The sequence below is a fragment of the Camelus ferus genome, chromosome 21, assembly GCF_009834535.1.
Source record: "Camelus ferus isolate YT-003-E chromosome 21, BCGSAC_Cfer_1.0, whole genome shotgun sequence".
Classification (NCBI taxonomy): domain Eukaryota; kingdom Metazoa; phylum Chordata; class Mammalia; order Artiodactyla; family Camelidae; genus Camelus; species Camelus ferus.
Genome location: NC_045716.1, coordinates 20683777 through 20700200, shown reverse-complemented (window position 1 = coordinate 20700200; position 16424 = coordinate 20683777). Strand labels below are relative to the sequence as shown.

The following is a 16424-nucleotide window of genomic DNA, read 5'->3' as shown; positions in this document are numbered from 1 at the left end:
CGCATGCGCGCGCGCGCGCGCGCACGTTCCCCAGTTGGGAATGTCCTTTTCCAAAGTAACCAAGCTCACAGGGCTCCCAAACAACTCAATCTCTGGTGTAAAGACTCAAAGTGGCAGAGGCAACACCATAGGAGGAAAACAAAGCTCAGAGCCCCAGATCACTGGATGACTGTTACAGAAAAGGCAGGGTGAGAAAGGCAGAAGATGATTTCATCCGGGTTTACCTTCTTCAGCAAAGACTAGGAGGTGGAAAGAGGTTTCTGAGATCAGTGCTGTGAGACTTCCTGGAGCTCTGGGTGATTAAGAATGTTAAACTGGAGCAAACCAGATGCCCTTCTCAAGCAAGGAGGGGAGCCCAGGATTTAGAGCCAGGGGACCTAGGTTCACCACAGCTGTGATTTCAAGCCTCAACTCTTGTGAGCCTCAGTCTTCTCATTTGTAAAGGAGAACAGTAATTGCAATAAGAAAAATCAGAATGACTGCTAAAGCACTTTCCAAACACACAGTGATGTGCTGGACCAATGCTAGTAGTTATTGTGCATCTCCCCCATTCACCCTTACTTCCATGAGCTTTTATGGCTGGATGTAATATCATGTGAGAGAACGGAAGGGTGTAGGACTTGGGTTTCCCTAAAGTGCCAGATGGATTAGGGTTAGGGATTGGTAAATCTAAAAAATTGCTGGAACCATTACCTAAGGGAGAACCAGTCAACATTTGAACACTAGGTGATTAAACTTATTGGAAAAACCCTTATTGGCGGTTTTAGTTTACTATTTCAGGGCACTAGCTGACACTACTATTTAAAGAGTACAGAGCCTAGCTGTAGGCAGCATGGGAGCATTACAGATGAAAGAGCCACAGGAAAAGATAAGCAGGTGTCATATAAAAATCAACAGGGATCTACGTGGTGAGAGGCAAAAAAAGGGAAGAAACCTGAATCAAGGAGTTAATCAGGTAAGACTTCATTAGAAAGTAAGTTTTCAACTGGTATTTGAAGGAGAAGAGGGCCAAAAATGAACCATAAAAATCTAAGTAACTGTGGCAAGTTGAATTTTCCAAAAGCAACCGCAACAATATTTCCCAGCCTTCATGCTCTTCCAGAGCCTTGCCACTTCCCATTAGGAAGTGGAGTCCATATCCCCTCCCTGATCCTGGCCAGGCCTTTGTGACTCCCTCAACTAATAAGAGTAAGGCCAAAGTGACACAATGTGACCTCAAAGGCCAGCTCATAAAGGGTGATGCAGCTTCTGCAAATGTCTTGGGATGCTCGGCCTGGGAAACTTCAGCCACCCTGTAAGGAGTCCAGCTACCCTGACCCCACCATGTGGAAAGACAATCTGGAGATTCCCGAGAGAGAGAGAGAAGAGAGAGAGGAGAGAAAAGAGAAGAGAGAGGGGGAGCTCCCAGCTGAGTCTTCCCGACACAGAGGCTACAGTGAAGAAGCCTTTGAAACCCAGGCCAGGTCTGCCCCTGTATACCTGCACCTGCGTGAGAGATCCCAATTGAGAACAACTGCTGAGCTCAACCCCCAGAATTGTGAGCAAAATAAATAATTAGTATTATGTTAAGTCACTATTCGGGGTGGTTTGTTACACAGCAATGGATAACTTCAACAATACTGATCTGTGTAAAGCCTCAATGATCAGGACAGGTAAGTCACACCAGGAATGGAGACTTGGCTCATCCATCTGGAGACGACAAGATATGAGGTAATAATGAGATAATAATCACAGCTAGCATTTGTTGAACTCTTAACTATGTCAGGTACTTTGCTAAGCACTTCACATGCATTATTTTTACTTCATCTTTTCAAGAACTCTATGAGAGAGATACTCTTCCTTAGTTTCCAAAGGGAGAAACTGAGGCTTAGAGAGATTGAGTAATAGGAAACCCAGGTCTATTTGACACAAAAGTCTTAGTCCTAACAACTAAGCTGTACAGCAACATGGTGATGCGTAGAATCTTAAAGGAGTGACCAGAGTTCCACAGATTCAATAACATTAGAGTTGGATGGATCTCAGAGATCAAATCCAACTTTCCCATTTTATGACCAATGAAACTAGGACCTAGAGAGTTTAAGTGCCTTAGCTTAAAACTGTATCCATTTCTCAACAATAAAAAGACAAATAAAAATATGAGCAAAGGATCTGAATAGACATTTCTCTAAAGATATGCAAATTGCCAATAAGCACAAGAAAAGATGCTCAGCATCATTAGTCATTAAGGGGATGCAAATCAAAATCACGAGATACCACCTTACCCCTACTAAAATGGCTATAATCAAAAAGGCAGACAACAAAACAAGCATTGGTGAAGATGTGGAAAAACTGGATTCTCACAGTTTGCTGGTGGGAATGTAAAACAGTGCAACCACTTTAGAAAACAGCTTGGCAGTTCCTCAAAATGCTAAACACAGAGATACCATATGATCCAGCAATTCCCACCCTAAATATATAAGAAAACATATATCCATACAAAAAATTGTACACAAATGTCCATAGCAGCATTATTCATAATAGCCGAGCAATGGAAACAAACCAAATGCCCATCAACTGATGAATGGATAAACAGAAGGCAGTATATCCATACAATGGAATATTATTTGACCATAAAAAGGAATAAAGTACTGATACATGCTACAACATTAATGAACCTTGAAAAGTATCATGCTAAGTGAAAGAAGTCAGGCACAAAAGGCCACATATTGCATGATTCCATGTATAGGAGATAACCAGAAGAGGCAAACTTATAGAGACAGAAAGTAGATTCATGGTTGCCTGGGGCTGGGAGGAAGGGGCAATGCGGGGTGACTGCCAACAGGTACAAGGTTTCTTTTGGGGTGATGAAAATTTTCGAGAGTTAGATAGTACAGATGGTTGCACAACTCTGTGAATATACTAAAAACTACTGAACTGTATGCTCTAAAGTGGTGAATTTTATGGTATGTGAATTATATCTCAATAAAGCTGTTAATTAAAAAACTGTACCCATTCATTTAGTAAAACTTTATTGAGCACCCATCCGCTACACAGTCCTAGGCACCACCGGGTACACAAAGATAAGGCCCCTGAGTAGCTTACAGGTGCCGCACGGCTTAGCGGAAGAGTGCTGAGTCACTTCTGAGATTTTATTCTTGCCAATGTCACTAAACTTACCTGGCCTCAGAGTGCCACTCTTTCCCCATCATTAACCAACCAGAAGGCAGAGAGGGAGGGAGGTTCTCTTCCTCTTGGGTAGTGAATGCAAGCCTCAGGTCCTACAGGAGATCTTATAGGGAAGAGATTAAAAACTGAAGAGGCTTGATCCCTGATTTACTAATCTCTTCTCCCGGAGGGCACCTTTCACTGGTGTCAAACAAACCTGATGTCTGGCTCCCTCACAAGACTTACATGTTTTTACCACTAAGGCTGGCCAGGGGGACAGGAAAATGGAAACAGAACTAGACTAGGGCTCAGTAGGGACAGATTTTTCTTAAATCCCAATTCCATCACTCACTAGTTTACAAACCTTAGGTAAAACACTAAAGCCTCCCTGAGCAGGTTTCCCCATCTATGATATGGGGATGCAAATACTTGCCTGGATTATCTCAACGTGGTAACAGATCAAAAATGCTTTAGAAACTGCATATCGTACCACAGAAGTACAAAGGAGCACCACCATTATTGCACTCTTATCTTGGTCCTAAAACTTCCATCGTCCTTTCCCTGTCAATTGTGTCCTCCCCTCCTTTAAAAACTGACTTCTCTTGGCTCTAACCTTTCCTTTAATCCTATGTCACATCTCCCCACTCCCTCTCCCATGGCAATTATGATTCTGATGTATGCCCAAGGTTGTAACCTCTGACTTAAGGCAACCTAGTCCCACCTTGAAAAAATAAACTCACAGTTCTACTGATGGGGAGCTACATTTCTTCTCCTGTTTTTTCTGACCAAACTTCATAAAGGAGTTACATTTTTTTCTCTTCTTTCTGACCAAACTTCATAAAAGCATTGACCAGACTTTCCTCACCTCCTCTTCCCTCTTAAACCCACTGCAAACTGGCTCTTCCTCCAACCCCCCAAGGCCATGAAAATCCTCCAGTTACTAAAACCAGACACTTCTGTATCCTTTCCATCCTTTGCCTCTTGGGAGCATTTGACACCGTTGACCACTCCCTCCCTTCATTTCTGAGATTCCACACTGCCCTGGCTCCTGTTTTTCTGCCACTCCCTACCAGTCTCCTGTGTGGGATCCTCTTTCTTTGCCTCACCTTTGAATGCAGTGCCCCTCCCATTCTGTCCAAGGCGCTCCCACTCTATGCCCTGTCCCTGGACAGTCTCACACTTCCACCATCCTGTCTAGGTATCGACGACCCACAAATGTGATTGTCTATCCCAGTACCTGTATAACCAGCTGCCTGCCTGCTCAACGTCTTCCCTGGGATCTGCCACAGGCACTTCAAACTCATCATGTCCAAAAGGGACTCCTTCCCTCAATCATGCTCTTCCTCGTGGGTTCCCCCTTTTAATTGAATAGCACCACCCAGCAGCCCAGTGCCCCACACTCCCCTTTACTCCCCTCCCTCCACATAATCAACTACTTAGTTTCTAATCCTTCATTTTCCTCCATCCCATTGTCACCTCCCTAGTGGAGGCCACCCTCACCTCCTGCCCTGGTGGACTTTCTATGATGGGTTCCTGATTTGTCTTCCCTCTCCCTACTCTTTCATTCTTTCAATTTAAATAGCCACACTGCAGCCGGGGTGATCCTGTTTTTCTAAAAGCATATCTGACCATGTCACTCCCTCCTTGTCTTGCAGTGGTCCTCCACTGCCCTCAGGATAGAGTCCAAAACCCCTAACGAGGAGGATGACATGGCCCCCCGGCTCTAGCTCCTATTCTCCCGGTTCATTTAATGAATTGTGCTAAGGTCTCACTACAGACCACAGCCACTTTCGGTTTCCACCACACCATGCCCTTCCTTGCCTTCTGTCTTCTGTCCACGCTGTTGCTCCTGCCTGGACTTTCCCTCCTGCAAGCCTGGTTCTCATTTTCAGGCCTCGATTAAAGGTCACTTCCTCCAGGAAAGCTTCTCTATTGTCCCTCCCATGTACTTCGGCTACATCACGGAAGAGTTCAGGTGCTACCACACGACTCCTACTTACCTGTGTCTCCCCCAGCAAAACCACAGGCTCCTAGAGGGCAGGGTAAGCGACTTCATGCTGAATCCTGGTGGCTGGAGGGGCACCAGCCAGTGAAGATTTGTTAAAGGGACCAATCCCCCAATTTGAGGGATCGCGTGAATATTCCTAAACCTCAGACCCTGTTCCTGTGAAGACGCTGACGCCCTAGTGGTTTTTTGCCCCCATCCCTAGGGCTCTGAGGAGAAAAGGGTCTTCGGTTTTAGCCTCATACAAGGTCCCATTCACAAAGCTATTTACTACACTCTCTCCAGCCACCTCCCCCCAGAACAACAGTGGCCTTTCTCTGCAGTAGCAGTCTCTTGGAGGGAAGCTTCTGAGGGCTGTGCTCTGGGAAATGAATGGGGCCAGCCTGGGGCAGGCAGGACAATAGCAGGGCGGGCCCCATGCCTGTCAGACCCCTGCAGGGACAGCAGCCCGGAAACCAGGCCGCCAATGGGGAAAACCCCCGAGAACTGGGAGAAGCTGAAGGCAAGCAACCCCAACAAGGCTGCTCTGTCCCTAGAAGAAATGCCAAGTGCCCAAGACCTAGCACCCAATAAGAACGAGGCAAATCCTTGGTTTCTGTTTCTGGCAGCAATGATGAGAGCTGCTTTCTTGAAATCCCTTGGGTAGGCACGGAGGGAATTAGAAATGTCAAGAATGAACTACAGTTGAAGCCAGGTAACTGCAGGTAGGAGTGTACATCATATAGAACTCAACCGGGCACTAGAAGACAATCTAGAAAAATGAAGAGACATCATTTTTGAACCCTGAGAAACAGGATGAGACACAATAACCAACATAAAACATGCAAAGAATGGAAGAACACCAACATTTATTTCTAATAGTTCACCATGTGCGAGAGATTCTGTAGAACTTTTACATACATTATTTTATACAAACAAAAGATAATAAGAGTCCAATTGGAATATGGAGGTGCAAAAAGAATGCTGAATAATATAAACGTACTAAAGAGTTTGATGACATTAACCAGAAAAGATCTCCCTGAAGGAAATAAGACTAGCGGGAGCTGGGGAGAGAAAGAGAGCAGTCACATAAAGGTACGGCACGATGTGGGCCTCGGCAACAGGCTGGTCTGCTCGAAGCGGGATGGTGGGAGACAGTAATAAGACCTACAGTTAGTGAGATGTGGGCTGGCCTGAAGGAATGAGACACAGAGCCCAAGCTGGGGAGTCTGGGCTGGAAAGGAAAGACACCGTGGGTTTCCAGCAAAGAAGGATGGCCTTAGGACAAGATCTTTCACACCTGATTTTTAACTACTACTGTCCTGTGTCGGTTCCATATGCTCCCAGAGCCACGCCTGTCAGTCCTTAGTTGAGAATCAGCAGAGGCCTGAGCACCCAAGCACAGGTCTTCTAGTGGCAGCTGAGGAGAGTTCAGGCCAATCTGGGGTCCTTGCCAAACCAAATGCCTCAACAGCACTCACCATGTATTTGGCACTATAGGATTCACATAATGCTTTTACACAAATCACCCTGATCGCACAACACAGCTGTCAGAGGCCGAGCTGGGGCTCATAAAAAGCTCTTCTAGCTTCAAGTCCTATACTCTTTATCATTATGCTCCTAGGATGGGTTCCGCACAGATTTCCCTTTAGCCCTGGAGTGTGGCCTGCTGAGTGGGAGGGGTATGATTAATTAATCAGGATCTATCAAATATATGTGAATGTCCTCAAATCATGACCCAATTTCCTAAGGGATCTCCCTTTAAAAGACTGCAGTGAAGAACTCTAATAAAACTATTTGGTAGAAATGGCCTAACCTAAGGGCCTTAGCAAGGTTTAAGTATCACTTGATATGCTGTGTTCAGTAAACTGCGGGGTACCAATGGGAGACGAACTGACTTTTAATGATGGTTCTTTTCTCTCTAGCAACAGAACTACCCCTCCAGTGGGCCAGTCTCCAAAACTCGGGAAGCAAACCTGATTCAGCCTTAACATACATACCTTGCTGATCTTCCTTCCAAAATGTCTTTCAAATCCTGACCCTCTTCTTTGTTCCCACATCATCTTTTTCTCTCTTCCCATCTACATATTAACATCAGAATTCTTTCTTTAAACACTCCTTTTACCATCATATATTAACACAAATCTCACTGGTTCCCTTTTGCCTACTACATCCAGTCTGAACATATTTATCCCCCCAACCCTCTCACCATACGCACTCTGACCACCTAATTTCCCTCTGGTCTATGAAGACCACCCCATGCTTGGTCTGTCCCAGAACCTGTGCTGATGTTCCCCTTGTAGGAAATGGCCTCCTCTCTTTCTTTGACCCAAATAATTTCTAACTACCCCTCCCCTGGCTATTCTCACTAGCCCCAACTTTCTACTCTTCTCTGAATGTACCTTTTTGGCATACATCAAGATTCAGCTATAATGAACTATTTTTTTTTTTATTGTTTTGTGTTGTTTCATTAATTACATTTCCCAACAAGAATGTAAGCTCCACATTCTTGCAAATTATCTACTAGAACACTAAGAACTGAGCTGCGCATGCAGCTATTTGATAAATATTTGCCATCCAACCGACTGATTGCAAGAGCCACAGATCACGGTTCATCATCTGGAAGGTTGCCAGATTGGTCCAGTTCCATCTATGATCTGATGCCAGGCCATGACCGGTGACTTAGATCCCATCGCACCATTTTATGGTAGCTTTAAACGCTGGAGGAGAAAGTGCTGGCAATCAAGACTGAAGGCACTTCACTCTAACTTTTCAAAGCCCCTTTCTCACACATTTATGTCTTATTTTGCTATTCTTTAGAACGGGGAGAATCATGAAGAAGTCAATAAAGATGATGGAGCGATACTAGTGACTTTAGGATAAAGTAAAAGACTCTAAGATACACTTAACGTGTAGAAAAGGAAAGTTTGGTATGCAAAAGAATTTCCAACTATTCAATTCACGGAACCACAAGGGATTCCTGAAAATGGAAGTCCCTCAACTGTCATAACCAGCTCCAGAGATGCCCTATTTGGAGTCGAGAGGACAGGGAAGATGATCCCCTAAGACTTAAGACTTCTGTGATTTTTCCCTGAAAACTGTCCAATTGTTTTGGTCCCACAAATCTAGGTGTTCCTCCAGGCCTTGAATACACCTTCCAAATCCTACTCCAATTCAGCTGGGGGCCACAGATTTCCCAGTCCCTCCCCAGGCTTCCACATCCCTGCACTTCTTCCACTTTCCTCTCCCAGTTCATCAGACAGCTCTGTCCCCCAGCTATTTCAAAGTTTCGTTTTTACTGGTTTTCAGGAAGGCAGATAGGATTCCTGAAAAAAGTCCTGGCTCACTGAAAGAAAGGACATAGGCATCGTGTTTTCAGAGGCTCAAAGAACGTAACAGCTAGGAGGAATCAAATCTTAGAGGTTAGCTACCCTAATTCACACATTTATTTACTCAGATGCTGGTGTTCTTCCTTCAGAACTGCAAACCTCCTCTCGCAGGAGAACTAACACAATTTTTAATAAAGCAATGATTACTTTTTTCTTTTGAGACCAGAATCTGCAAAGCCTTTAGTCCTGCTTCCCCACTCTTGGGGCAAAGGAGTGACCTTGGATGCCACTAGCAGGTCTATGCTTGGGTCTCTTCCCAATCTAGTGATTAAGAAAAGAAGGAAGAACGCACAGTCCGTGGGGGTGAAGTGTTTCCAAGCCATGTGATAAATCTTGAAAGTAAGTTTTTAAAATAACAAACCAGTAACATGGATTTTTGAAGGCAGTATCACTATGAAGATGTGAAGCAGATGCAATCAATATAGCTTAAAATCATTCCTCTTATGTTTTATGGAATGTCAGTGTTAACAAAGCCCTTTCACATACAGCAGAATCCCAGGTCTTTAAAGCAGTAAGGGACCCTATCCAAAAGTTTCCAAACTCTATTCCATGGAGGTTATGAGCTTCCAGAACTCCTTTGTCTTTATATTAATTTGGGGATTAGCCATGTGCCCTTCACAGAATCTTCTTTATTTCTGATGAACTCATATTGTCATTTTAACTTTTCACATATTTTGTCTACTCTCCTACATGGAATGACAGGGACTCTGACAGTATTCTGACTATTAAAAAAAAAAAGGTGAAATAGATTTGTTAATCAAAGGGTGCTCTTTCAGAAATGTTTCTGAGTGTCTGAAGGTAAGCTTAGCCTAATATTCCATCTGCGAATCTACTGCCATCCCTTCTCTTCCGCCCAGAGAGCACAAGGGCACGTTGTGGAGAAGACTCAGCCTTTCAGGGGACTTACTATTTGTAGCTCTGGATCCCTGTCACTGTTCTGGGAGGCCAACCTTCTAAACTACGTAGAAACTCAGCTGAATGTCTGGGGATTTCTTGGTCTCAGGCTCAGTAAGGACCTGAAGCGGGATGGGGACCTGAGGTGGGAAGAGTTCTGGGGGTCCCCACCCCCTCCTCAGACAAGCCCAGTCCCCTCAGCCAAGGCTACCAGCTTCTCATCTCTACAGACTTTCCCCTCCACGTGAAGGCTCTCTCCTAGGACAGGCCTATCTACTGTCTCCCGCTCTCCTCTGCCTCTTCCTGCCACTTCCTCCATACATCTCATGTGAGATTCTGCCTCTTCTAGAAAAAAAGGCTACAGACTGGGGAAAAGTTACATTCAGTCTCAGATCCCTGATAAGGAACAGTTGCTGGGTCCGGGTTTATTTTGAATTAGGAGAGTCATATGCTTCTAAAACAAGGAACAGCCAGAGATCATAAAACAAACCCTTTCTGTCCCCATCTAAGGAAGCCAAGGTAGCTCAAGCCCCTCCCACTCACCAAAATTCCTGGGAAGGAGCTTCCATAATCATCCTTTTCCCATATTCTAGTATTATCACCCAACCCTGACCACTGGAAAAGTATTCCTTCTTTCTAACCCCTGCACTTCTGCAACAAAAAAGCCCGTTCACTCTGGTTAAATTCTTCAAAGCAATGGAAAGATCTTTTAGTCACTCGTGATTTGTTTTGGGCTAGTTCAGAAAGCAGTGCATGAAGCTAAATCAAATCCATGAGTTTATCATCTAAAATTTATACAGACTTTTACAATTTAAAAAGCAATTTGAAATATTTTATCTTATTGGATTTGCTCCTTTCAACGGCACTGTGAGAAAGATGCAATAAATGTTATAATCCTCAAATGACATATTATGTGACAGTGTCTGTGAACCAGAAAGCATTTCATATAAATGAGCTACTGCTTTACATATGAGGAAACCACAGCAGGCATGTGATTTGCCCAAGGTCACATAGTTAAGGGGAATGCCAGGGATCAAACCAAGAACTTTCGGCTTAAATCTAGTACTTCTCCATCTGCTTTGGTCCTCACATGAGTTTTCTCTAACTCTGCCCAGAGAAAAGCTATTTTGTGGATGCAAACTCCTAACCCATCTGGCCATCTCAAAAATATTTGCCATGGGGAACTAGGCAAATGGATATAGATGGCTTAGCAAGACTCATTATCATTCCTATAAATGTAATTCAGTATCATTATCTCTGCTTGCCATATCAAACTCATTTTTAGAAACTTTTGAGAAGAACATACATTAACAGGCAACAAATCGTCCATGGACAAAGACCGAAGGGAACACAGCTACAATTTAAGCCCATCTTCCAGTAACAACAGATTAATACTACAAGATAAAGATTAGTTGCAAATACTACATGTTTCTTTGGACCCAGGAGTCACTCCCCAAGAGGGGACTGAAGACTGCTGAATAAATATCCCAAAGTCTTCTATACTTTAAGCCACAATCCCTTTCCATAGACATGGCCCTCCATCGTGTTGCTTATCTCCAAGAAAATACGCATCACCCAGGAAGCCTTCTTTAATCGACCTTGCTTTGACTACATTTGAAATTAACAAATGTAAAGAAAATCTGAAATGGAAGAATTTATATGTGCTGACATGTTCATTCATTCCAACACCAATTTGTCAAATATTCAGCACTCACTCCATGCAAGGCACTAAGCTAAGCACGCAGGATATAACTGAGCAAACCCAACCCAGCCCCTGCCTCTACAGAGCTCCTGGTCCAGTGTTGCTTCTACGTGGTCTTCAGGAGTCTTACACCTTTCCTAGCTTCCCAAGTAGTCTGCATGCTCTTTGTAAGCCAGAAGCGTATACTTAAATTTTCTAAAACACTCTCGGAGCTCAGCACCTTACACTAGGCTCTCTGCAAAGCAAATGGATAAACTAAAAGAGAATCCCTGACTCCATCCATAATCTGAGGCACTTCCTGTCACTCCATTCCTCTACTATAGTGTAAAATTGTGGATTATTTCAAATCCACATGGTCTTGAACCTGAGATGTCAAAGGTCTCATAGAATGAAGCTAACTGGAGATACTTTGAAGGGGTCCCAGGCCCCTGAACTGACCCTCTAACAGGGGAGAGAATCGGGGTGGGGGTAGAGGTGAGGAGTGCGCTCACTCTGCAAAGTTGCATCATCCCACAGAAGAAGAGGGTCCTTTAACCACAGAAATTACAGGTGCGAGCCCCAAGACAGTTAAAAAGAAGAGTGCAAGGGAATGCTGAAGAGCATCGTACCTTCCTCCCAGAAGGAGAGAATGAAACAGTGCCCCCCATCCAATTCCACAGGTCCAGTACACAAACCCACTTAGACAGGGTGGGGCAACAAAAAGAGCAGAGCCATGGCTTCAGAATCAGAAGACCTGTGTTGGGGTCCAGATTCTGCCACTAGTCAGGGAGGATGGCCTTGGGCTAGCAGGTCTCCTCTCTAAGCCTCAATTACCCCTTCTGTAAAATGGGAATAATAACCCCTGATATGTCTGCCTCATGGAAATACTGTGAGGCTCAAGTGAGATATGTTCCTATGAACGCACTCTGAAAAATGAACCATGCTGTACAAATCCTGAGAAGACTGAGGACATGCAAACTCCCAGAGGAGCATCTCACACCAGCCCAGAACCCTTATCGCCTTGTTCTTGCACCACCCAACACCTGGGCCTCCATCTTCTCGCACCCCTGAATTCCAAGAAATAGTTCACCCTCAAATCTCCAAAAGGCAAGTGCACAAATTCCCAAATTCCAAGAGGATGAAAAGAGAAGAAGGGCAGCCGTGTAACCATTTCAGCTCCTTGCCTTGACAAGCCTCAGTTCTTCCTTTAGAAGAGTCAAACCAAAGAGCAGCCAACAAAAAGGGGAAGGGGTGGAGGTTTCAACCCGCCACAAACACTTTCTGTCCTTTGTGGCCGTCTGCCTTCTCTCCACTGCCAAGTCAGGTCCCCGTCTGGGGACTGCTGAACTAATCTAAATGGGATTCGGAGGCAATAGAGAGATTAGTGTTTGGGAGAGAGAGAGATTATATGCATTTTAGGCCACATTCCACAGCCTAAAAGAAATTATTATTAGCATGGAAAATCAAAGGTTAACTGGACAAGGAGAAAGCAATTGCTCCCTTGCAAATATTCCTCCCTATCTCTCCAGTTAATTTTTTCCCCAGGTCCATCCATTTAGGAAGTATGCAGCACCTACAAAACAACCCTCTCTCAAGATTCTCAAGGAGAAAGGGCTGAGGAGGAGAAGGGGAGGAAAGGAAAAGGCAGACACCTTACAAAGTTGTAAACTGCAGTGTTGCAGGAGATGAGGAGGCTGGGCAGACTCTACGGGGTGGGGGGTGGGGGATGGGAGGGACATCCTGTGCTCAGACTCTAAGGGCCACTGCCTCTGCTCATCAGGCCTAAGAGCCCAAAACAACTCCTTCCAGCTCTAGGCAGAGGCAAGGCCCATTTTGCAGAGTCAAGCTTATTAAAAACGGCTTGTAAGATTAAACCTAGAGCATCAGCTTGTTGGCAGATTTCAATTTAAACCCTAAGCTTGGAGAGGAAGAAATTCTAGTGTGACCTATGCATTTGAGGGCCATTAGCAGCCACTGGTAAAAATCCAGACCTGTATGGGTACAAAGGGTGTTTCTGTCCCATCATTCAGGCCAAGAACATCCTCCTCATTCTAGAAATGGGATCCACGCCATCACCAAGCCCCACCATTCCACAACAACCAGCCCCGTGGAGGCCCACGCCCCTGCCAGGGCCCTTCCCCCAGCAGCTCCAACACCTAAAGCCAGTACCAATCCACCCTTGGGGGCTCACGTGACCAGGCTTGTGCCCGCCTCCCACCCCTAGGCTGGCAAGTTAGGGACTCAAATACAGCCTCTGGCCTGGCAAAAGTCAAAGGCAGCTGGAAGCATTTCCCCCTTTCCCCACTGCTGGCACCAGTGTCTACTGCTTATATTTTAAAAACACTGAATCAGAGGATCGGTTCTGAACATGGACACACACAGAGGGAACATAAACACACATGCCCAGACAGTCCCCAAAGACCAATGCTTCTACCCTACCAGATTCCAGAGCCCAGTCAGCCCCTTCTTCTGCATCCTTTTATCAAAATGCAACACCTTCCCTCCCAGTCTTTCCTTAAGTAAGTGTTGAAAACCACATTATTAGCAAACCTACCTGTCTATGCTCTGGGGTAACCTTACACTCATGGTTTCTCAGTGTCTCCACGGTTCCAGAATCCTGTAGTCTTGATGTCTTGATCAGGACTGAATTGCTTGCAATTTTTAAGAAAGGTAAGAGGAGGGCCTCCCAACTTGAAGGTTGAATCCTTTTTCCTCCAGCTCTCAGGATCCTGGTAACTGAAGCTCCATTCTACTTCTACCAGTTAACATGGTCTCCTTTCTTAGCCCCCCTTTCCCCTCCCCTCTCTTAGAAAAAAAAAAAAAAAAAGAGAGAGAAAAAACTATGACCTTCTTAGAAACCAAAAACCCAACCACAAATCTCTTCAAGGTTAGCGCTATGGGCTTAAAAAAAATGAATCAGAAAGAATGTGCCTTCAAAATATCAGTCTCAACTGCAAAATACAGATAAAAACCATCCTTTTAATCCAGTTTTCCCAGCTGTCCTTCTGTTGGCAAGAGAGCCTCAAGCTCCAAAAGGGGGGAAAATAATTCTCTGGTCTCCAATGCTTAAAACGACAACAGATATATTGAGGGACCAAAAAAAAAAAAGAGGAATAAATCCAAATTGGCACTTGGAAAAAAATCTTTCAGCTGATTTAAACAGTTAAAAAAAAATAAATAGAACCATACAATAGTATGTACACAACTGCACTCCTTCCAAGTCCAGTGCAACCCTGGGAACCAAAATTATGAATTTCCTTTAAAAAAAAAAAGCTTTTACATTAAAGGTTTTGAAATTTTTAAATGAGCCAATTGCACCAAAAAAGAAAAAAAAAATCAAAGAACACCTGAAATGCAATGCTTTTTACCTTTAAAATGGTAGCAATACCACAAACCAGAGAAAAATCTCTGAAAATATTCTCTCCTTTTCCTTTAAACTTGCAGGTTTCTCCACCTACCCCAGCCTGATTCCCAGCCTAGGTTCGGCCTTTTTCTGAAAGACAATTTCCTGAGTTAGTTCTGTTTTGCTTCTCCACATCCAGGCTCCGAAAATTTCTCTTGCCTCAGCCTCCATGAAACGGAGATTTCGCTTCCTCCCGTTCCCCCAGCTCTCCCTCTAGCCTGGCCAGAAAATCTGCTCCCTTATTATTAATAGTTTGGATTATTATTGTGGATTTGAGTTCGGGGTGGGATATTCCTCCACACCAGCCTCCCGGACAATCCGATCGCCTGGCTTCTCTCTCTCGGCCTTTTTCCTCCCTTTCCGCCCCTCGCCTAATCTCGCAGGCAGGAGCCCACCGAGCCTCGCGCAGGAGCGCCGACGGCCTCCAGCTCCCGGCCCCGCTCGCCCGCTCGCCCCACGCCCGACCGCCGCGCTCCGGCCTCGGTGGCCGCGGGGGTCCAGGCTCCGGCGCAGGCAGGGAAGGCGGCGGCGGCAGGCCGGCACGGGCGGGCGTCCGGCTCCCGGCGTCGCGGCCGCGCTCGCCTCCTTCCGGGCCCCTTCCCCCCCGGCTCGCCGCTCGCTCGGGCGCAGGCCCGGCCGGCCGCCCCCTCCCCGCGCTGCCCTCCCTCCTCCTCCTCCTCCTTCTTCCCCGCGAGCCTTTCTCCTTCCCTCGCTCCGGCGGGGGCGGGGCCGCAGGCTCCTCCTCCTCCCGGCGCTGCCCGCCGGCCTTTCCCCTCACGCCGCGGCCGGGGGGCGGGGGCGGGAAGCCGACCGCCTTTCCCTTCCTCGGGTCCCGCGGCCGCGGCTCCCGCCCCGCCGGCCTCTTTCCAGGCCTCCCTGCGCGCTCTATCCCGCCGCGACCCCTCGCCGCCGCTCCTCGGCCGGTCCCCTCCGCGGCCCCACAGTCCCGGCTCGGCCTCTCGGTGCGGCCTAGTCGGTCCCGGGTTTAACCGGATCCCCGGCTTTTCCCGGCCTGGCCCGCCGCCGACCCCGGCCCGGACCACGCGAGGCACCGCGCGCCGCCTCCGCCGCCGTCACCACCACTGCCGCCTTCTCGCCGTTTTCCCTTGGGTGCCCTTCCCTCTTTTACTGCCCTGCGCTCAAGACCCAACCTTTGTTTCTTCCCCCCTTCACCCCCTGCTGCGGTGCCCAGCGCCCCCAGACCCCCGCCCCACATGTGCCGGTTTTTGCGTTCACCATCATCACCCCTGCTTTCCCACCGCCACTGCTCACCCTCGCTCCACCTTTTTTCTCATTTTTCAAAAATTTGTCGCGGGTGCCAGGAGCCCTTTCAACAGTTTCCTCCCGTTTCTGTGGCCCTCCTCACGAACATTGGGGGAAGAGACCCTTCTCCTCTCCCCCTTTGGTTGTTTTGGGCATCTTAATACTAGGCTGTGTAAGGTGTTTTTGAACTCGATGGAAAAGCCTTTCAAGGACAGCTCTATTTTCATAACCCCCCTCTCACAGAATCACAGTTTCTAAGTCTTTCCAAGTAACATGACATTAGTCAGAAGGTCCCAAGCGTTATGGTTAAAAATAATTAAGATAAAAGGAACCTTTTCATTAGGACTGGGAAGTGAACTTCGTCTTCTCGCCTAGGTAAAAGCTTTTGTAAAATGTCCTGCGGGCAGTAGTGTGTTTGCATATTTCTCTCCCTTCCACACCACCTTGATTGTTCTTGGGGAAAATACTTGTATATGTATGTTTACCCACACACATCCCTAAGCAGTCATAGAGGAAGCTGAGTGACCCCAGGAGTGTTAGAAGGGATGAGTTTGCAAATAGCAGGAGGAAAAATAAACTAATAAGCATCCGCTGAGGACTCAGAATGAACCAGGAGCTTCCTCTGAATTATACCAGGTAACAGTTGGTAAATAAAGATCTTCCACC

The 16424-nt window shown here is 46.2% G+C and overlaps 1 protein-coding gene across 1 annotated transcript in view; it reads right to left on the bottom strand.

Moving 5' to 3' along the window:
* The window catches only part of ARHGEF11 (Rho guanine nucleotide exchange factor 11), a 95910-nt gene extending 81539 nt beyond the window's left edge, over positions 1-14371 (bottom strand). The window contains 1 exon segment of the mRNA XM_032463980.1: positions 13647-14371. Coding sequence (XP_032319871.1) covers positions 13647-13678 — 32 coding nt within the window. The 5' untranslated portion in view covers positions 13679-14371.
* Between the last annotated feature and the right edge of the window lie 2053 nt (positions 14372-16424).